We start from the raw sequence: 20070 nt of genomic DNA, 5'->3' as shown, positions 1-20070 counted from the left end.
TGACCACTCCAGTAAATGTTGAAGAAGTTTTTGCAATTGTGCTGTGCTCCAGGTCAAGAAACGGTTTCATGCTGTTTCATACTGCTGTGAAGCTAACTACTGTAATAGTAGGAGTATGCAAAGCCTACAACAATGGCTAACCCAGCTAGTTTACTGACTTACCTTTTTACATGTAAGTCAGTATTCCATGCCTTGCTGGTGACTTGAGACTATTGTTTGTCAGTAAAGAAAGTTGTCATGCACAAAAAGGTTCATAATTTTGTAATCTTTGATGCTGTCTTCTCTGTATATTGCTTCTGACATGACTGAATTCCTGAGAAATAGAACATTGCATGGTATATATTAAGGAGTTGGGATAACGTATCAGAATATTTCTGGTGATTTCCTTTTCCTGATGATGGTAAAATCTAGCAACATAGGCAATTTTCCCACATCAGATCAACTTCTGGAGTTTTTACAGTATAGTTGTATACTAACAACAATCAACAGACCTAACCCTTCACCAAAATTATAATGACTATAAGTCTGCTTCAGAAGAATTGCCTCTGATAAATTCTATTGAAGTTTCATGTCAAATACTGATCAGTTTGTAAACAAAAGAGATGATGTTCATGAATTTCTCTGAGATTTTACTCAAGCTATTATATGGCTATCATTATGTACTTGGGTACACTAGCTACTATACTTAGTAACTGAAGTTATTCTGAAACCCAAACTCTACCTAATGAATTGTTTAGAATTTCTTTTCCTGGATATGTCCTATTACCCCTGACTAGTAGTTTGTGTAGCTGCTCAATTGCAGTGTATGCATGTGGGTATCACTCCAAACAGTTATGATCAATATTTCTTGAATGATCAATTACTTATCGGTATAACATCTATCTGCAGACACATATTCTAGTACAAATGAGCTCTGTGAGTTACATAGTATGCATGTTGCTGGGGATCAAGTCACCACTGGGTCTGGGATTTTTCTACATTCTTCACGTTTTAGTTACACATTTCTGACTCCCTGTATTCACAGGCTTTAAGCTTTCTCCCAGGTACCTAGTGGGATAGTATTTACTGAATAAATCACCCTAATTATGATTGTGGCTGTGTCCCTAACTCTCCTACTATAGTACGCTTGAGCCAATTATGCCTTGAAAGAAGCCTGTCTCAAAAATCAAGCCTATTGTGGTCAACATTCAAAATCAAGATTATCCTCAAGGGATGATTGTTTTATTAGAGTATATCAGTATTTCCTGAGAGTAGGTGATTGTTCTATTAGAGTATCTTGATCTTATTTTGTCAAGTGTGAATAATCAACCAAGAAGCAGAAAATATATAATATTGGTAGTTTTATACTAAATGCAGTTTAGTGTTGTTTATTAATTGTTGTCAATTTGGCTAACGTGCTTTGTTCATTTTAATTGGCTAACATAATGAGTGATGCTTTTGCTAACTGGTTATGCTCAAAATAATGCTGTCACAGTCCTGTCCCCTGCTGTGTAATGTGGTGTTCACATTATTAGCTACTAGAATAACTCTTCCCTTTTAAAGTATAAAAAATACAACAATGGACACCATTAAAAGTTGCGTGACAGTGATGTAAAGTGAAGTTGACATGGTACAATTTCAACAGTATGGGACACTCTACTTGCCAATTTTTTGCTACAGGGCCATGTCACAGGATGGCGTTCCATGTTGAAATGTCTCCAATGCTGCTGCCATCAATAACATTTATGTTGTATGTATTGTAGACACATTGCTGTGCTAATTGTTTTAAATGATAATGTCATATCGTAAAAAAGTATATTAGCTGTTGGCTGCAACTATCATAGTCCATCTTTTCCCCTAGCAGTGGCGTAGCCAGAAAAAAAATTTTATCGAGGCAAAGTTTATACATTGATGTAATTGAGAGGTGACTCAATTGATTCACAAACACTTTCAAGCATGGGTGGTACAGCATTTGCAGGTTGATTCTCTGGTTGGATGGAAGAAACTGTTTCAGAAGACTCTGAGCATTTTTCTACATGTCATGCTCCAGCTTAGTTAATGCAACAGTATACCATGCTTCAATTATTAGACTAGTTTAATTGTAAAAAAAACTGACTTACTCAGGAGATGTTTTGAATGGTCAGGCCATCCATGGACTGCAACGGAAGTCATAGTCATGCACACTATACTTTTTATTGATCTGATGTGATATCTAAGTCAGAGATATCTCTTTCATGAAATACTCAACTGCATGTGCTAAGTATGTCAAGCTAGGGAGTCGAGGGCATGCTCCCTCAAGGAAAATATATGCTTTGAAATGGCATGTGGAGGCTATTTTCATGATATACATGGTCAATGGGTTCAATGCAATGCCATGCAGTTGATTCATTGGAACATGTACACTTGAAAAGTAATTTAAAGACAATTAACAATGTAAATGATTTAGACCAAGCAGTGTAAGAGAGTACTGGCTATAATTTACACTAAATGCTCTATTAGAGTATATTACTATGACTGTTCTATTAGAGTATCTCGATTTTTTCCGCATCATACAAATTCAAGTAGCTGAAAAGTGGTCCAGGACTGTGTCACCATGGGATCCAGTCTGCTTAGTACTGCAGCCGTAGATTCTATTATGTATGGTACAGTAATGCTGTATAGTAACGTTAGAGTAAAATATTCGGGGGGGGGGGGCAAAACTCATGCCTTATTTTTTTACCGAGGCAGCTGCCTCGGTTGCCTCAATGGTAGCTACACCACTGCCTAGTACAAATTTACTTTTAGATTGGCTGCAACTGCAGCACATTTTCCTGTTGTGGAGAACCTTAGTGTTAATCAGTGCAACTTGACATCAAGTCCTCCAACACTGATGGATTTTATTGACATCACAGAAGATTTATTCCTAAACCAGCTCATTTCAGAGCCCACCAGGTGCAGAGAAGATCATATAATCACAACATGCTAGACTTAGTTTTCTCAAATGAGGAAGAAAGCATGGTGAACGATGTGTTTTATCTCCAAGGTTTTAGTTCTTGTGACCAGATTTGGATTTAAATTGTTTCTGTCATATTAAGTGAAAATAAGAGAACTATCAAGTACTACAGATTGGTAACAAGCCATTGATCCATTGTATAAAAGACTGCTGATAACTGCTCTTGATAGTGAATGCCATTGATGCTTGCATACTTACCTTTTGCAGAAAGAACGTCTATATGGCAAGATATTTTCCACTAAAATGTGAAAAGTTATTGTGGCATTAGTATTGAAAACTTGCAATCCTTTGGAAACAGCCTCACACGTTGCAACAAAGGCTTTCAGTAATCAAATTTGTAAGAATTCTAAGAGTTTCTGGAAGTACAAAAGTACTTGATTAAAAAAAAACTAAAATTGAAAATATTTATGAGTCCAATGTAGCTCCTCTGATAGTCTCAAAGCTCTTTTGCTTTTGAAGATACTACATCTTTTTATCATTTACTCCTCACTAATATTTTAGATATTAATATATTTCTGCAGTCTGTATTTGGTAAACAGTAAATAACTCAAGATCTTCAAATCTTTAGGTTTTGATGGTTGGCAACATGTTGCTCAAGTGAATATATATGTATACCCTTAGTCGTAATATCTAGTAGATCTCTGGACTAGTTTGTGTGGGTGTCATGTGGTACCTATACATGAGCCAGGTAGCCAATTTTGTATAACACACACACATACGCATATATACATTACCATGCAAGTCCAACACTTGAGACAATTACCTCCTTGTCTCCTTCCATTTTAAGTTACAGCTTTGTACTTTAAGTGCTATGAGTGTGTGATAAGAAACATGGCATGTATAGCGAGCTGTTTATGCTGGCTATTTATGCATCATTAAGACAGGGTACAAGGCTCCCTGTCCATTTGCATCTTGGCTTGTGTTGCTCTTCTCCTTGCCAGTTCCTGGATCTGCCCCTAACTTCTGCTAGTGATATACGTAGGACTGGTACTTAGCAGGAGGATCATATGCCTCACAGATGGTATGGATACAAGTACTTTGTTTATAAAGTGAGTAATGGATAGCTATGATTTTCTTCCCTATATATCACACCATGCAAGTGAACACTATAGAGTATCGTAGTATGTTTTCTATAATACTCAAAATCCAGTCAGTGACTAGTTTACTGCTTTGTTGTTTGCTTGGATCAAGACACACGGTAGTGTGTCGTGCGGCCCAAGAAGCCGGCGCGCTACACCGTGAGTATATTGACAGGAAGAACGAAAACGTCATTTTCACACATTTGTATCTCGGTGATCTGTAACGAAAATTTTGGTCCGGGGCAAAAATCGGTCCGGCCGGACCATTTTCAGTCGACCAAATTTAGTCCGCCCGGACCATCTTTAGCATCCGAAATTGGTCCGACCTGACCAAAATTGGTCCGGCCCAAACCTAGTTGGCCACATGCACTCCTGACCACTCGGACCAATATTGGTCGACCAAAATGGGTCCGGGTGGACCACTAACGCATGCAGCCAATGATGCATGCATAGCTATAAGTTGTTTGTGACGGAACACTGTAGCCGACTTAGCTATAGCTATTCTCATTTATCAATCTCGAATAATGAGCATTGCAGGCATTATCACTGCATGGATTTGTGCTTAAAAGGTTATCCAACAAGGGCACGGATCATTGCATGCACGGGATCAGCTAGCCGCATTGGAGGTGCTTAAGATCGAGATACTCTAATAGAGCAGTCACCTATAACATTCATCACCAGGCACTGATTCAGAAATAAATGAAGGTAGGTGGCTACCCAGCCTAGCCCAGATTTTAAGTTGAGAGTCCTAAATGTCTTAATATTTATATATACATCAGGAAAAGCTGACGCTGTTATTGTTTGGCTTGTACAGTGAAGTGCATGCACAGTAGCATGTGTATACTGTGCTCTTATGCACATATAATGTCTGACCATGAGTTAACACTAATGGTTAGAACAATACATCTGTAACACCTGCATGTGTACATACTGCACATTCCTCTCTTGTATGTGATATGTAGGAGATGATAGCTTAGGTTTGCTCCATTAAATAACTAAATGTGAACTATCATCTCCTACTGATCACATGTTCCTATATACTGGTATATATATATACTAGTATAAACATTTCCTTAAAAGTTATAGCTATATAATATTCCCTGTATGCTTTTCACTACTTAACCAACTTTTAAAATTTTACTAATTTTCACCTGTGCACATATACCAGTAGGAGATGCAAGCACTGATCCAGAAATAAACCAAGGTGGGTGGTTGGCCCAGATTTTAAGATGAGAGTCTTGCATGTCTTGGTAGTTAAATCAGGGAAGAAGGGCTGAAATATTATCATCTAGCTTGTAGCACATAGCTATAGTAGCATGCCCTTGTGAACATAATAAGGCCGAACAAAGTTGATTAATTGATTCTCATCCCCACCCACATCCCTTTTTACCCCACCGCCTCTAATTTCATTATTGCTGTTATCAATCACGTGCACACGTATTTTGATGTTAGGAAGGCTGGTTATCATTTTACAGCACAGCAAATGTCACTTGCACCTCAGAAACGGTGGTAGCTAATAAGTAAGTAATAGTTCTTAAAAGGTTTTATAGTTAACCTTTATAACAGACTTGCCTGATTTGGAGTATTTTCTTTACTAATGAATAATGAAAAATGACCTCCCACCTGCATGGAAGTCTGAATTTTTGTGGATGAGAAACTAGTAATCAAGTTTCCTGGCCTAATGTATTTTGTAATCCCAGTATACAAGCTGATCATGAGTTAACACCAGTGGTTAAAACAAACTGTAATACACCTGTAACACCTGTGCACATATTGCACATTCCTCTCTGTCATATGTGATTATATGTAGGAGATGATAGTTTAGGTTTACTCCATTGAATAACTAAATGTGAACTATCATCTCCTACTAATGACATGCCCCACAGGAAGAAACATCACCTTATAAAGGTTATAGCTATAATATTCTCAGTATGTTTTTTACTACTTAGCCAACTTAAAATTTTGAGGCATGCTGTCGCATTATTCTACAGCCTTAGGGTGAGTTGTTGCAGACATAAAAGTAAAATCGACTCAATCCTAAAGCAGACCCCATATCTTCCTTCAAGTAGTTCTCTGCCTGGTAATAGTTAATATACTGCCCATGATCATAGATAAATTCATGTATACTGCTACCATCTACTGTAAGGTTATAGCCAGCTAGCATTGGAATCTGATGCAATGTAGGGATTTAGTTCATATTGATATAACAAAAGAGTGTTCATGATCAGTAATATTCATTATTAAATAATGCATGTCTGAGTGGCTGCAAGGCCATGCATGGTGGGTGGCTAGCCACCTCATCCACCCCTCTGGATCAGTCCCTGAAATAATATGTGTATCTGTTTATGACAATGCGTGCATGCATGGGTATTCCCAGATTAATAAAAAACTGACCAAGGGTCAGAATTAACAAATTAAATTCTGAGCTATATAATTATGCAGAAGTTGAAGATAAGACATGTTTTAATGGTAGATTTTATATATTGTCTACCATCCTCAAGTATAAGTGATCCAGCATAGGCTGGTGATTTCCATCATGTTGCTATAGTTGTTTGTCATAATCAACACAAACAGGCTGGATGAAAGATTCAACCAAACACTGCAGAGCTGATGATGCTTGTGAAGTTTATTGAACATTTAAAAAAAAAAATTTAATTGGTAATTTATATCAATAATACAAGAAAAGATTTTCACATTCAAACATGGTTGAACATATAAAAACGTACTTGGGAAGAATATTGTGTTACCTGTGTTTTTGTGTGCAACATTGACCACCATGCATGAATCCAGGATTGACCATGCATTTGAGTTGATGTATGCCGGAAGAAAACCTCTACTTCCCAGCTAGCTATTGACATGGAGAAGAAGAATACAGGACTTTTATCATACCACACTGCTATAAATTAAAACAACATTAATTTTGCGACTGTGTTCATCGCTGCATATATAGATCATCGAATTTAGTTTCTAGCTACTATATGCATTTTCCGTAAATCACAGAACTCGGGAAATTAAACTACGCTACTCATTTATATAGTTTCCAGGCTAAGTCGGCTGCAGTGATCCATCACAATATACTTAGCACGGACCGACCTGTCCACACAATGCCGGGTACACCCGCGGACCAACCAAAATTGGTCCAAGTGGTCAGCTAGGGGGTGCATGTGGCCAACAAAGTTTGGGCCGGACCGGGCCAATTTTAGTCAGGCCGGACCAATTTTGGATGCCAAAAATGGTCCGGCCGGACTAAACTTGGTCAACCAAATTTGGTCCGGCCGGACCAGTTTTGGTATCCAAATCGGTCCGGCCGGACCGATTTTACCCGGACCGATATTTCCGTGACAGATCACTTATCTGATTGGAACCAAATTTGCTACACAGTTGCCCGCCGGCCAAGGGAGTCTACATTCCAAATTTGAAGGAAATCGCTCCAGCCATTTCCGAGATACGAGCTGCCAAAGTTTCGTTTTTTTTTTCTTCGTTTTTTTCTTCTTCGTCTTTTCGCACACTTGCAAAAATTGCTATAACAAGCAAACGCGTGCTCCGATCGCCTTGAAATTTGGCACACAGAAAGGGAGTCCAAAGGCGAATCCTAGCATCAAATTTGGTACAAATCCGATGAATGGTTCAGGAGTTATGACCGATTATTCGCGTAAAACAAGATCGATTTGTTGTCACGCCTACAGGGTAAACCGCTTCATGGAATGAGTTGAAAATTGCTATGTAGATGGAGTAACCATCGTAGGAGTGCCTTTTGGTAGTTTGAAAGGAATCGAGATAAAGTCCACGGAGATATGACACAAAACCCAACCTGTGTCACAATTACGCGATCGATTTTTATGAATAAATAAGTATTAGTTTTCACGCCTACTAGGCAAACCGCTTAGAGCAATGAGCTGAAAATCAGTGTATAGCTGGAATAATCTTCATAGAAAGTCCTTGCAGTAGTACAGAAGAATCGGATTACAAACCACTGAGTTATGATTCGAAAGCCAACTCCGTGTAGCAAATGCGAGATCGAGATACTCTAATGGAACAGTCACCCTAATAGAGCATTCGGCTAATTTATTTACTCCATTATAGAATTTTATTACATCACAAGTTATTCTGTAGGGAGTTCAGCTGCAAACAGTTAATCTTATAGACAGTTCAGCAAGAAGACAGTCACCATGTGGAGAGTTAAGCAAATATACCACTATAGAGATTCAGAACATTACAAGTCACACTGAAGAAAGTTCAGCTATAAACAAGTCATGCACCCTGTAGAGAATTCAGCTACAATTAAGTCACTCTCTAGAGAATTCAGTTACACAGAATTCTGCTACACACAAGTCACTGTGGAGAGAGTTCAGCTACAAACAAATTACCCTTTAGAGTGATCAGCTACAAACAAAACACTTTGCAGGGTGTTCAACTGCAACAAATCAATTACCTTTAGAGCGATCAGCAATGAACAAATCAACACAAATCTACCTGTAGAGAGATCAGCTAGAAACAAACCACCCTGAAGAGAGTTCAGCTACAAAAAATCACTCTGTAGAGACATCAACTAGAAACTAGACACAATGTAAGGAGTTCAGCTACAAGCAATCACCCTGTAGAGAGTTCAGCTAAAACAAATTAACCTGCAGAGAGATCAGCTACAAACAAATCACCTTATAGAGAGTTCAGCTACAAACAGATTACCTGTAGAGAGATCGGCTACAAACAAATCAACCTGCAGAGAGATCAGCTATATGCACACAAATCAACTTGTAGAGAGATCAGCTACAAACAAATCACCTTGTAGAGAGATCAGCTAGAAACTACACACAATGTAAGAAGTTCAGCTACAAACAAATCACCCTGTAGAGAGATCAGCTACAAACTAGACACAAAGTAAGGAGTTCAGCTACAAGCAAATTACCCTGTAGAGAGTTCATCTACAAACAAATCAACCTGTAGAGCAATCAGCTAGAAACAAATCACCCTGAAGAGAGGTCAGCTACAAAAAATCACCCTGTAGAGAGATCAGCTAGAAACAAATCACCCTGAAGAGAGGTCAGCTACAAAAAAATCACCCTGTAGAGAGATCAGCTACAAACAAATTGCCCTGTAGAGAGATCGGCTACAAACAAATCAACCTGCAGAGAGATCAGCTACACAAAAATCAACTTGTAGAGAGTTCAGCTACAAACAAATTACCCTGTAGAGAGATCGGCTACAAACAAATCAGCCTCTAGAGAGTTTAGCTAAAACAAATCAACCTGCAGAGAGATCAACTACAAACAAATCACCTTATAGAGAGTTCAGCTACAAACAAATTACCCTATAGAGAGATCGGCTACAAGCAAATCAACCTGCAGAGAGATCAACTACACACAAATCAACTTGTAGAGAGATCATTTACAAACAAATCACCCTGTAGAGAGATCAGCTAGAAACTACACACAATGTAAGGAGTTCAGCTACAAATAAATCACCTTATAGAGAGTTCAGCTACAAACAAATCACTCTGTAGAGAGATCAACTAGAAACTGGACACAATGTAAGGAGTTCAGCTACAAGCAAATCACCCTTTAGTGAGTTCAGCTACAAACAAATCAACCTGCAGTGAGATCACCTACAAAAAAGCACCTTGTACAGAGTTCAGCTACAAACAAATTACCCTGTAGAGAGATCGGCTACAAACAAATCAACCAGTAGAAAGATCAGCTACACACAAATCAACTTGTAGAGAGATCAGCTACAAACAAATCACCCTGTAGAGAGATCAGCTAGAAACTAGTCACAATGTAAGGAGTTCAGCTACAAGTAAATCACCCTGTAGAGAGTTCAGCTAAAACAAATCAACCTGCAGAGAGATCAGCTACAAATAAATCACTTTATAGACAGTTCAGCTACAAACAAATTACCTTGTAGAGAGATCGGCTGCAAATTAATCAACCTGCAGAGAGATCAGCTACACACAAATCAACTTGTAGAGAGATCAGTTACAGACAAATCACCCTGTAGAGAGATCAGCTAGAAACTAGATACAATGTAAGGAGTTCAGCTACAAGCAAATCACCCTTTAGTGAGTTCAGCTACAAACAAATCAACCTGCAGTGAGATCACCTACAAAAAAGCACCTTGTATAGAGTTCAGCTACAAACAAATTACCCTGTATAGAGTTCAGCTACAGACAAATCAACTTGTAGAGAGATCAGGTACAAACAAATCACCCTGTAGAGAGATCAGCTAGAAACTAGTCACAATGTAAGGAGTTCAACTACAAGTAAATCACCCTGTAGAGAGTTCAGCTAAAACAAATCAACCTGCAGAGAGATCAGCTACAAATAAATCACTTTATAGACAGTTCAGCTACAAACAAATTACCTTGTAGAGAGATCGGCTGCAAATTAATCAACCTGCAGAGAGATCAGCTACACACAAATCAACTTGTAGAGAGATCAGCTACAAACAAATCACCCTGTAGAGAGATCAGCTAGAAACTAGATACAATGCAAGGAGTTCAGCTACAAGCAAAATCACCCTTTAGTGGTATTCAGCTACAAACAAATCAACCTGCAGTGAGATCACCCACAAAACGCACTTGTACAGAGTTCAGTTACAAACAAATCACCCTGTAGAGAGATCAGGTAGAAGAATTCACCTTGTAGAGAGTTCATTTACAAAGAAACCATCATATAGAGAGTTCAGCTACAAAGAAAATTACCCCGTAGAGAGTTCAGCTAGAAGAAGTCACCTTGTAAAGAGTTTAGCTACAAAGAAACCATCATGTACAGAGTTCAGCTACAAAGAAACCACCTGTACAGAATTCAACTACAAACAAATCACCCTGTATAGAGATCAACTAGAAGAAGTTACCTTGTAGATAGTTCAGCTACAACAATTCACCCTGTAGAAAGATCATGCTAGAAGAAGTCACCTTGTAGAGTGTTCAGTTACAAAGAAACCATCATGTAGAGAGTTCAGCTGCAAACAAATCACTCTGTAGAGTTCAGCTACAAAGAAACCGCCATGTAGAGAGTTCAGCCTCATACAAACCACCTAGTAGAGAATTCAACTACAACAAATCACCCTGTAGAGAAGAAGTTACCTTGTAGAGAGTTCAGCTACAAAGAAACCACCATGTAGAGAGTTTAGCTGCAAACAATTCACCTGTAGAGAGTTCAGCTAGAAACAAATCACCCCGTAGAGAGATCAACTGGACAAAGTCACCTTGTAGAGAGTTCAGCTACAAAGAAACCATCATGTAGAGAGTTCAGCTGCAAACAAATCACCCTGCAGAGAGTTCAGCTACAAAAAAATCACCCTGTAGAGAGTTCAGCTAGACGAAGTCACCTTATAGAGAGTTCAGCTACAAAGAAACCATCATGTAGAGAGTTCGGCTATAAAGACACCACCATGTAGAGAGTTTAGCTGCAAACAAATCACCTGTTACAGAGAGTTCAGCTACAAAGAAACCATCCTGTATATAGTTCAGCTACATTTCAAGTCACCCAGTAGAGAGATCAGCTGCAAAAAAATCCTGTGGGGAATAATGAGCATGTAATAAATATATGTATATAATTTGTATAATTACTAATAAAATCAAAAATAATTGAAGTACTAAAATTCTTCTTTAAGTTCTTTTCTTCTTCCTGTGGTAAAGAAAAAAACACATGGGTTAAAAAAAGCGCCAAAGCCAGCCATAGGCCGGCTTTGCAGTATACAAATACAAAAAGAAGTGATATCTAATCAAAAACAGCCAAGCTGTAAAAAAAGGCGCGGCCCCCATATAGGCCATGGTGAAAAAAGATGTGAAATCCAAGGTGGCGGCCAAGAAATGGCTGTGATGGTAGGTTAATGGTTACATTTTAATAACGGCAATTCAGGTGAATTTTGTGCCGCTTGGTCTTGGCACCAAATTCACCTGAATTGTTGTTATTAAAATGTAACCATTAACCTACCATCACAGCCATTTCTTGGCCGCCACCTTGGATTTCACATCTTTTTTCACCATGGCCTTTATGGGGGCCGTGCCTTTTTTTACAGCTTGGCTGTTTTTGATTAGATTATCATAACATGAAGAATTTAAACTACAGTATATGCTTATTATTGGTGTTTATTTTTCTTTACAGTTGTTATCAGAAGTGCAACTATTTACACAATGTTGATATCTGGTGAGCATATAACTACATGCTAGGCAAAGGTGATGTGTTGTACATTACAGCAGTCAGTGGTCAAGTGTGTACAGCTCCTGACACTGTTGGGTCACTGAATCATAGTGAGAGGATTATTTCTGCAGATCACACATACATACTAACTGGATATACAGTTCAGTGTAAAGGAATTGTGACTACCTGGGAGTTCTGTTATCAGATACTAGGTGTATCATCAGTGACATTTTATCCTGGTATTTGGGAGAGGACTGGAATTGATGGTAGGAACACTAATTATTCACTCATCCAATCAAACACAGTCACATTCAATCCTAGTGTTGGTAGTATATTTTCATGTCAAAACTACACCCTCCCAGTAACAGAACAGTTCACTGCACCATCAGGATCAGTTGTGGGATTGTATTCTAATATTAATGTACTGTTATTACGTAGTGGTACTAACAAACAACAAATAGTAACTTATCAAGTTACTGGCAATGAAAGCAGTGTTGCTGACAGAGGTGGTGGTGATGTTTACTACAATATTGCTATTAGAGTACTTCTTGGTAAGTTCTCTAGCCTTGTGGTTAAACCACACACACATGTATAATAAAATTATGTGTTAAACATGTAGCCATTGACCATGTGATGTGTCATGCTGTAGTGATAATCATGATGTGACAACTATTCTGTATCAGAGTATCATCAAATGGCTTATATCTTTTTATATCAGTCAGTTCATTAGTATATAAAAGGGACATTCTATGTAGAAGTCCTTGTGTACTCTTGCAATGCTACAGATACGTACGTATGTTAAGTTGCCATTTCAATATGCCTATTACAATAGTTTTGGAAAACTTCGTCAATTTTGGAAAGTATCAATTTTGCCAGTTGGGAACAAAGTCTTGCCATTGTTGCATTAATTATGGAATTTTTTAGCCAGAAATCTTGCCAATTTTGGAAAAAAATTCCAGTTTTGGAACCTTACAAAACAAAATTAATGTTGTTTAAAATTAAACAACATCAAGCTAATTGTGTAGTACATTGTCCTGTCAAGAGTCAGTTTCTATCACCAGATCACCAAAACAGCTGTATCCTACTTGCAAGTGGAGTGATGTGTTTTACTTGTTAGTGTGCATTCTATTAGATTAATTTTTATTTCTTAATGGACCAGACTTCACAGAAGATTGATTATTATGAATCCACAGTCTACATACACACGTACAGTTTTACAATTTAAGGGGGAAATAACTGAGAGGTAGTGAAATGTCATGTAGTGTTATATTGGTGTGACTATTTGAGATGTATGCTTATAATTATATAACCAGTGTACAGGTGTATGCATAATTAGGTAATATTACAGATCTTAGTATAATAGTGAAGGCCAGTTGACCACCTGTTAACTCATATGCATAAATAACCTGACTAGCTCATATAGCAGTTTGAACTTGTCTTTTTACAGAATCCTAACCATTTACACAATACTGTATACATCATCAGTTGCATAATTGGCAGGAATCATTAATTTTGGTGATTTCGTTACATGATAATATTTAGTAACATTAGCACTTAGGAATCAGAATCAGTCTTACTTTTGATGAACACACCTAATTTCATATATAAATCAATTCTATCATCAAATTCAAGCTGTCCATGACGTCATCACCCTAAAAATTTGAAAAAGTCCTTAATATATTAACAGAAGCCCCAAATGATTTAGACCATGGCTTCATAAGAGGTTACATGCTATGCATTATCACCCAAATCCTCATGACTGTTCTGACAATTTTACATACCAGCTGCAGCATACTGGCTGAAGGCAATCCCACAACCATCTTTAGGCTTGGCCTTTTCTCTACATGACTTTGTCATTGCCCTTCGCTTGTGGTAGGGTGTCCCTCTGTTTCCTTTGTCACAATAAATATCCCCAGGATGAGAATGGTCAGAAGAGGTGATACCTTGCTCCCAGAGAACACCAGGGTGGTCTTGGAGTAGAGCATGATGTAATACAGTAACTAGAGCATCGTGACATTGGATATGCATTGGGCCATGTGAACAACCAAGGAGATGGTCACCAAACTGATCAATGGTAAATAAGCAAATGCAAAGTGGTCACCCAGATTTCTCTCTAGGTCATCCAGCTTACTTTGGTCTCTCTGTCAGATGTACCATTCAGCTTTAGCTTTCCTCCGCTGCTTCTAAGGCTGGGGTGGCTGCTGTTGCTGGTGAGGATACACTATTTAGAAACCGTGAGCAATCTTTTATTCCCAATTTGTGAGTCATTTGGTGTTTGGTCACCTTTTGCCTTATCCACTCTATTCACTATATCACTGTTAAAATGACTTGTTTTGAAAGTTAGCTAGGAAACAATTGCTGCAATGCATATCTGTTACTGTTTGGAAATATAGTGCCAGAATGATTCTAAGGCACTATGCTTTGTGTCCAGAGGATGGTATAGACTTTGGTTAAGTATTTTAGTTACTGCCTGTAAGTAGCAAAGTTACTTTTAGTTGCTTGTAAGTAGTTTAGTTCTTGTATGTAGGTTGATTTTATTTGTAACATGTATCAAAACAGTACAAGTATTATAGCATTATAGTGTGCAAATTTTACATACATGATGAAAACGTAATAAATAACAGTACAAGTGTTGTAAAATGAGACATTGTTCTTTATACAGTAATTGAGTACGCTAGTCTCTTCCTATAGAATATACATACAATCACAATATACCAAAGTCAGTGTAATTGTATCAGCTTACCAATAATAATTCATCGATAACTTCTGCAAGCTTCAAGTATCACGATCGGTTTGTTACTGACATGCACAACTGTAAGACAATGGAAATAATTTAAATAACAGCACAATTGATAAAATGATATGGATTGGTGATCACTAACAACAATCGCTTAGCAACTGTTGCCATGACCGTTACTAAGAAAATATTTCCAGGTCACAATAATTTTCAGGGTTGAAACTGGGTCAGGTCATATTTTGTTGGGGCGAACCAGGTCTGACCCACTTATATGGATTAATTGGTTTGATACTGTGGAAGTGTACGTATGTGTTGACTTGCCAGCCATGCCCACTTATTGGGATTGTGTTTTATCATCTGTAGTAGGCATACGTGGAACTACATCTATTTATCAGTAAGGTGTGTTGGTATGCACAAGGCCATTTCCGTTGCTGCCTGTATGCTTACGTGGAGCCACACTCACTAATCCATTGATAAAATGTATTTATGCGTCATACTCTAATCCACCCTTGCTGCAGTCCAGTTTCATACTTAACCATGCCTACTTATAGGGAATGCATGGGAATGTCTGTAGATATACCACACTCATTTTCAGAAAGGTCTGTTGAAGTCTGCAGGCATGCACTAAGCCACACTTACTTATGTTTTATCATCTGTAGACTTACGTGACCACTAACCAATCGTGAATTAACATACCTACCCTAGCTAGTGGAGCACCCAAACTATTGCTCTTGACGTACACCTTGGTTTAAAACCGGATAAGATCTGGGTCAGTTCAGATCAGTGGGCCGTCCAGGTCAGCAGTAGTGACCCAGTTTCAACTCTGATACAGCTGTATGTATATACACACTTACTATGATACAACCTAAATAGGTAGCTAAACAGATTATCAAAATATACGCTGCTGACTAAAAACCACTCTTACAAACTCTCCAAATTAAGGACACAATAGAAAAATAGACCAGTCTTTCCTCTACAGTTTTATCCCAAAATTCTGGGTACCAAAGTGTCCACAATAGAAACATTCCACTGTAGCTATGTAGTAAAAGGAGGCATATAAATTACTAGTTGGTTAGCCAATCCATATCATTGATATGATGTACACCTACTGCAAACAGACATTCAAAATGTCATGTTCACTTTATGCTCAAAAATTATTGTGACACAATACACCTTACAAAATGTGGGGGACTCACCGCTACTGTTGTTTCTTTGAGCAAGAATTTCACTACCATTGCTATAGCCACTCACAGCACCCAGCTAAACCGGGTATAAATTGTACCAGAACATAGCTGGGGGAAAAAGCAGTCATTCACTGGATGATGCTGTCTTACCTAAATAAATAAAATAAAGTAGTATTAAAAATTACTGCACAGAAATGTATTTACAAGTGTCTAAACATTAACAGAGATAGAAAATGCAGTGGACACAGTGGGAAAACATTTAAAAGTTTAGTTCACAAAGCACGTATGTAAGTCCAGATCATATCATGTATGAATGGCTTTTAACACATTTTATAATCCAGTCAGTGGTGAAAAATATGACAATTGGACACATAACTCAATGTAAATGTGTGTAGGGTTCTATCCACACTACACATGCATGGGAGCCAAGTGTTTGAACAGAACAAAACATTGGATGTCAACTACGTACACTGAGTCGATCAACATTTTTAGTTCTAACACGCACACACACACACACATACACACACACACATTGTCTCATATGTACGACAGCCACCTTAGATGATGGTTATGAAACAATGGATGCTTCTGAAACATCAGAGTATACTGGTTGTTGTTTGACAGGTATGCAGTACAAATAGCACACACACACGCACGCACGCATGCACGCACGCACACACACACACACACACACACGCACATACACACACGCGTACATACACACACACTGCAATTCTTTACAGAAGTACATATGTGTGTTTACAAAATAGTTTTGTTCAACTGCAATTCAATACTATAGATTGTATGTATATACTACAGCATATTTTACAATGTCTGTAATGGTAATTGTGCTGTCTACTCCCTTTTACAGTTGCTAAGCAGTTGCTACAGACACTGTCAGACAAGCAATGTAGTGTATGTGTCTACACATATAAACATGACCCTGCTCCCCAGCAAACACTGTACAGAAGGAAACTTTGGCAGGGAAAAACTTTGGTGTATTTGGTGATTTGCTACAGCGCTTAACCTGCAAATTATTCGTAGCACCTCAGATTAGCATCTTTATAGCTAAACATGTTGAGCTTAAATTCACCAAACTTTATTTTGCTAAATGTAATTTAGCTTGCTATTTGCCTGAGTTTACCCCTGCCAAAGTTTTCCTCTATACAGTATATGACTCATCAAGGTGTACAACACATCACATGCATGTAACTATTGACATAACTCACATAAGAATTTTGGTGCTTGACGCAATCATAGATCCATCATGTTCAATGCATGGTAGCAGTTGTTTCTACGTGACAAATCATTGCATAATACAAAATGGATAAAACTAAATTAGACGGAGTTCAAACTTACATAGCTAGCACCTCTGACACGCCTACTCAAAATAGGGACAAAACTCCTGACTTTTTATTAATCGGGTGGCTATGTTAGGAAAGTAGCTTTTTAATATTGAAACATACACAGTAGGAATTATACAATTGGCCAACAGTTATACACACTGACATACGTTCTATAGCTATTATAATATCTAATAACAGAAACACTGATTTGCACAGTCATACTTACAGGGACCGCAAGGCACAAACATTTATATGTGCACACTGATTCGGTTGAAACACTGCTTTGCTCCTTGGGGTGCTTATGGGCTTCTGGTACTTGCTAAGTACCGTCGCATAGCTGCATCTGTTAATACATTTTTAAGATAGTACACACCCATACAATTATCCAAACACACACTAAAGCCACAATCATAATCTTAAGCCAGTACTCCTTGCATTGTCACAGTAAGTACACCATAGTGTCGCCTGGTTTTTATATCACACACGCATGTACACACACACACACACACACACACACACACACACACACACACACACACACACACACACACACACACGCACGCACACACACTGCCATACATATTACTACAACTACATTCGTACATGTACAATGTATATAATACAATTAGAGAAAAATTATGGCAAACTCCAATTATACCACATGACACAGTCTCTGTTAGGTATCATAAAAACAAATAACACTTATGAAAGAAGTATTACGGTCAGACCAACCTGCGTACATAAACTTCAATCTAGTCAATATGTCTACAGGAATGTTGTAGACTCAGAATTCAAAATACCTAGAAATTTTGATTCATTTAATGACCTCAAACAAATGTTGAATCACATTTTGAACTAATTGAACATTGACACCTCCTCTATCGTACATCCATACCAGTGTGTCCCAGGGCCCTTATGGGTCTTCTCACATTGCTTTCCTATCTGTTACACAAGGTTTAACACATGGAAAAACGTTTGGTTATGTAATCGAATGCCATGGTGACCAACCTCTTCTGGATGCTTCCTCAGTTGACACCATGCAGCCCCCCACTTAAAGGTGACAATGTGAGAACAGTTTCTTGCACAACAACAACAACTGGGTATTAATGCTGGAGAAACATTGTCTCACTATTACCAGGCTGGTGCTTTTGGCATGTACAAGCTGTATTAATTACGTAGTTACAGGGACATGCACTATCCAGTGTGGTGACCTGTGTATACTCAATGAGTCACTGTAGGCAATCTTCCTGTGGTGGTACCAGCACTGCTTATCTCAGAGGTGAAGATGTTGGCATTCAAAGTCCCACCTGACTCTACCACTTAAGACCTGCAATACACTTGCTAAATGGATGGATGTGCACTACAGACATCATTACGTACACAAAGACAACACTTCAGGTTGCAGATGCCCATGCTACTACTATATTTGAACCCAGAATACAACCATGGTGTGTGCACTGACACATGAAATAACTTACTTCCAATCAACTGTCTGATGATCAGGAAAGCAGCCCTTGACATAGACTCATGGGAACAAACGTCTGAAAGCAGAGGTAGCCCCACAATATTAAAAAGAGTAACCTGTATATCTATGGATGAAGGCCACACGTGATAATCAGCCCTACAACTAACCTCTGTGCAATTTCAACCCACACCATGGTCATAGAAATACGCTCTGCTTCAAAGTAGAGAGAGTAAGGTAAGTAAGGGGGTTTCCGGACAGCTGGGTATTCCGGACACTTCGTTTTTAATCCGCTACTGAAGGATGGAATGGAAACCAATCAGGCTATGGTTTGAGTGCCTAAGTACCCCACTTGTGTGCTATAAAATACCAAAGTTTTATCTCGATAGCTTCAAGGATTAGTGAGATTCGTCACGATTTGCTTGCGCATGTAGAATATTTTTGTGTAAAAAACTTTCTATACGCGTGTTAACAGTAGATTGAGGGCATCGTTCGTAATTCTGAGCGACCATCTGCACCAAAAATTGTCAATCACACTATACACTGAACGGATATATGGTTTAGAGATAGTACAACTGGATTCCAAGCCCATTATCTGCGTCGTGTCAACTTGAATGCGCAATCAACACAACCAGCAGCCCGGAGAAGCCTGCAGCAAGGATCCGCTGGGCCAGTATGCTGTTTCTGTGTTCAGGTAAGGGCTGGTACAGATTTCCAGGCAGTAGATCAAATGTCGCATCTTTGAAAGCGTTGCAAGACAACTGCAAGATCCGAAGCAGCATAACACAATTCTGCTGCAAAAAATCGCTGCCATAAACAAAGTAACCAGCCAAACAGAACGCTATCAGTCTCTGCTGGGCCATGGCACTCAGTGGAGTGCAGCAATTCCCATAGTAATGCCAGGTACGGCTACTTTTACTGGTGTCCGGAAACCCCAGCCACATAAATTTTTAGCATTTTCTCAAATTGCAAGTTTAGACCGTTCTTTCTCCTAGTACCCTACACTTTACCACTCACAATTTATACCACTGATAGCCTATTTCATTGGCTACAATTCGGCACCAAGCATGTTAGAATCCGTTCTTCCGTTGAGGAGAAATAAATAATTTTCTAATACATGTACAAACTTTGTCCGGAAACGCCCGCCCTT

The 20070-nt window shown here is 38.5% G+C and overlaps 1 protein-coding gene and 1 long non-coding RNA gene across 12 annotated transcripts in view; one reads left to right on the top strand and one right to left on the bottom strand.

Moving 5' to 3' along the window:
* The window catches only part of LOC136248577 (gamma-aminobutyric acid type B receptor subunit 2-like), a gene marked incomplete at its 5' end in the record, with an annotated part of 30961 nt that extends 18104 nt beyond the window's left edge, over nucleotides 1-12857 (top strand). The window contains 2 exons of the mRNA XM_066040345.1: nucleotides 12221-12742; nucleotides 12811-12857. Coding sequence (XP_065896417.1) covers nucleotides 12221-12742; nucleotides 12811-12857 — 569 coding nt within the window. The remainder of the gene's footprint in view (nucleotides 1-12220; nucleotides 12743-12810) is intronic.
* A 1849-nt stretch (nucleotides 12858-14706) lies between these two features.
* Nucleotides 14707-19438, bottom strand: LOC136251382 (uncharacterized). 11 transcript variants are annotated; one of them, XR_010699072.1, is made up of 8 exons: nucleotides 19091-19438; nucleotides 18937-19039; nucleotides 18191-18258; nucleotides 17685-17801; nucleotides 17342-17406; nucleotides 16125-16262; nucleotides 14935-15003; nucleotides 14707-14876 (listed from the first exon to the last, which is right to left on the bottom strand). It is a non-coding gene; the product is annotated as an uncharacterized lncRNA (long non-coding RNA). The 11 variants fall into 11 exon arrangements; XR_010699070.1 differs by lacking the exon at nucleotides 18191-18258 and having other exon boundaries at nucleotides 19091-19436; XR_010699071.1 differs by having other exon boundaries at nucleotides 18937-19153.
* Between the last annotated feature and the right edge of the window lie 632 nt (nucleotides 19439-20070).

This window comes from Dysidea avara, chromosome 3 (genome assembly GCF_963678975.1).
Source record: "Dysidea avara chromosome 3, odDysAvar1.4, whole genome shotgun sequence".
Taxonomy (NCBI): Eukaryota; Metazoa; Porifera; class Demospongiae; order Dictyoceratida; family Dysideidae; genus Dysidea; species Dysidea avara.
Note: the sequence above shows the minus strand (reverse complement) of the source record. Positions and strands in the feature narration are given on the sequence as shown.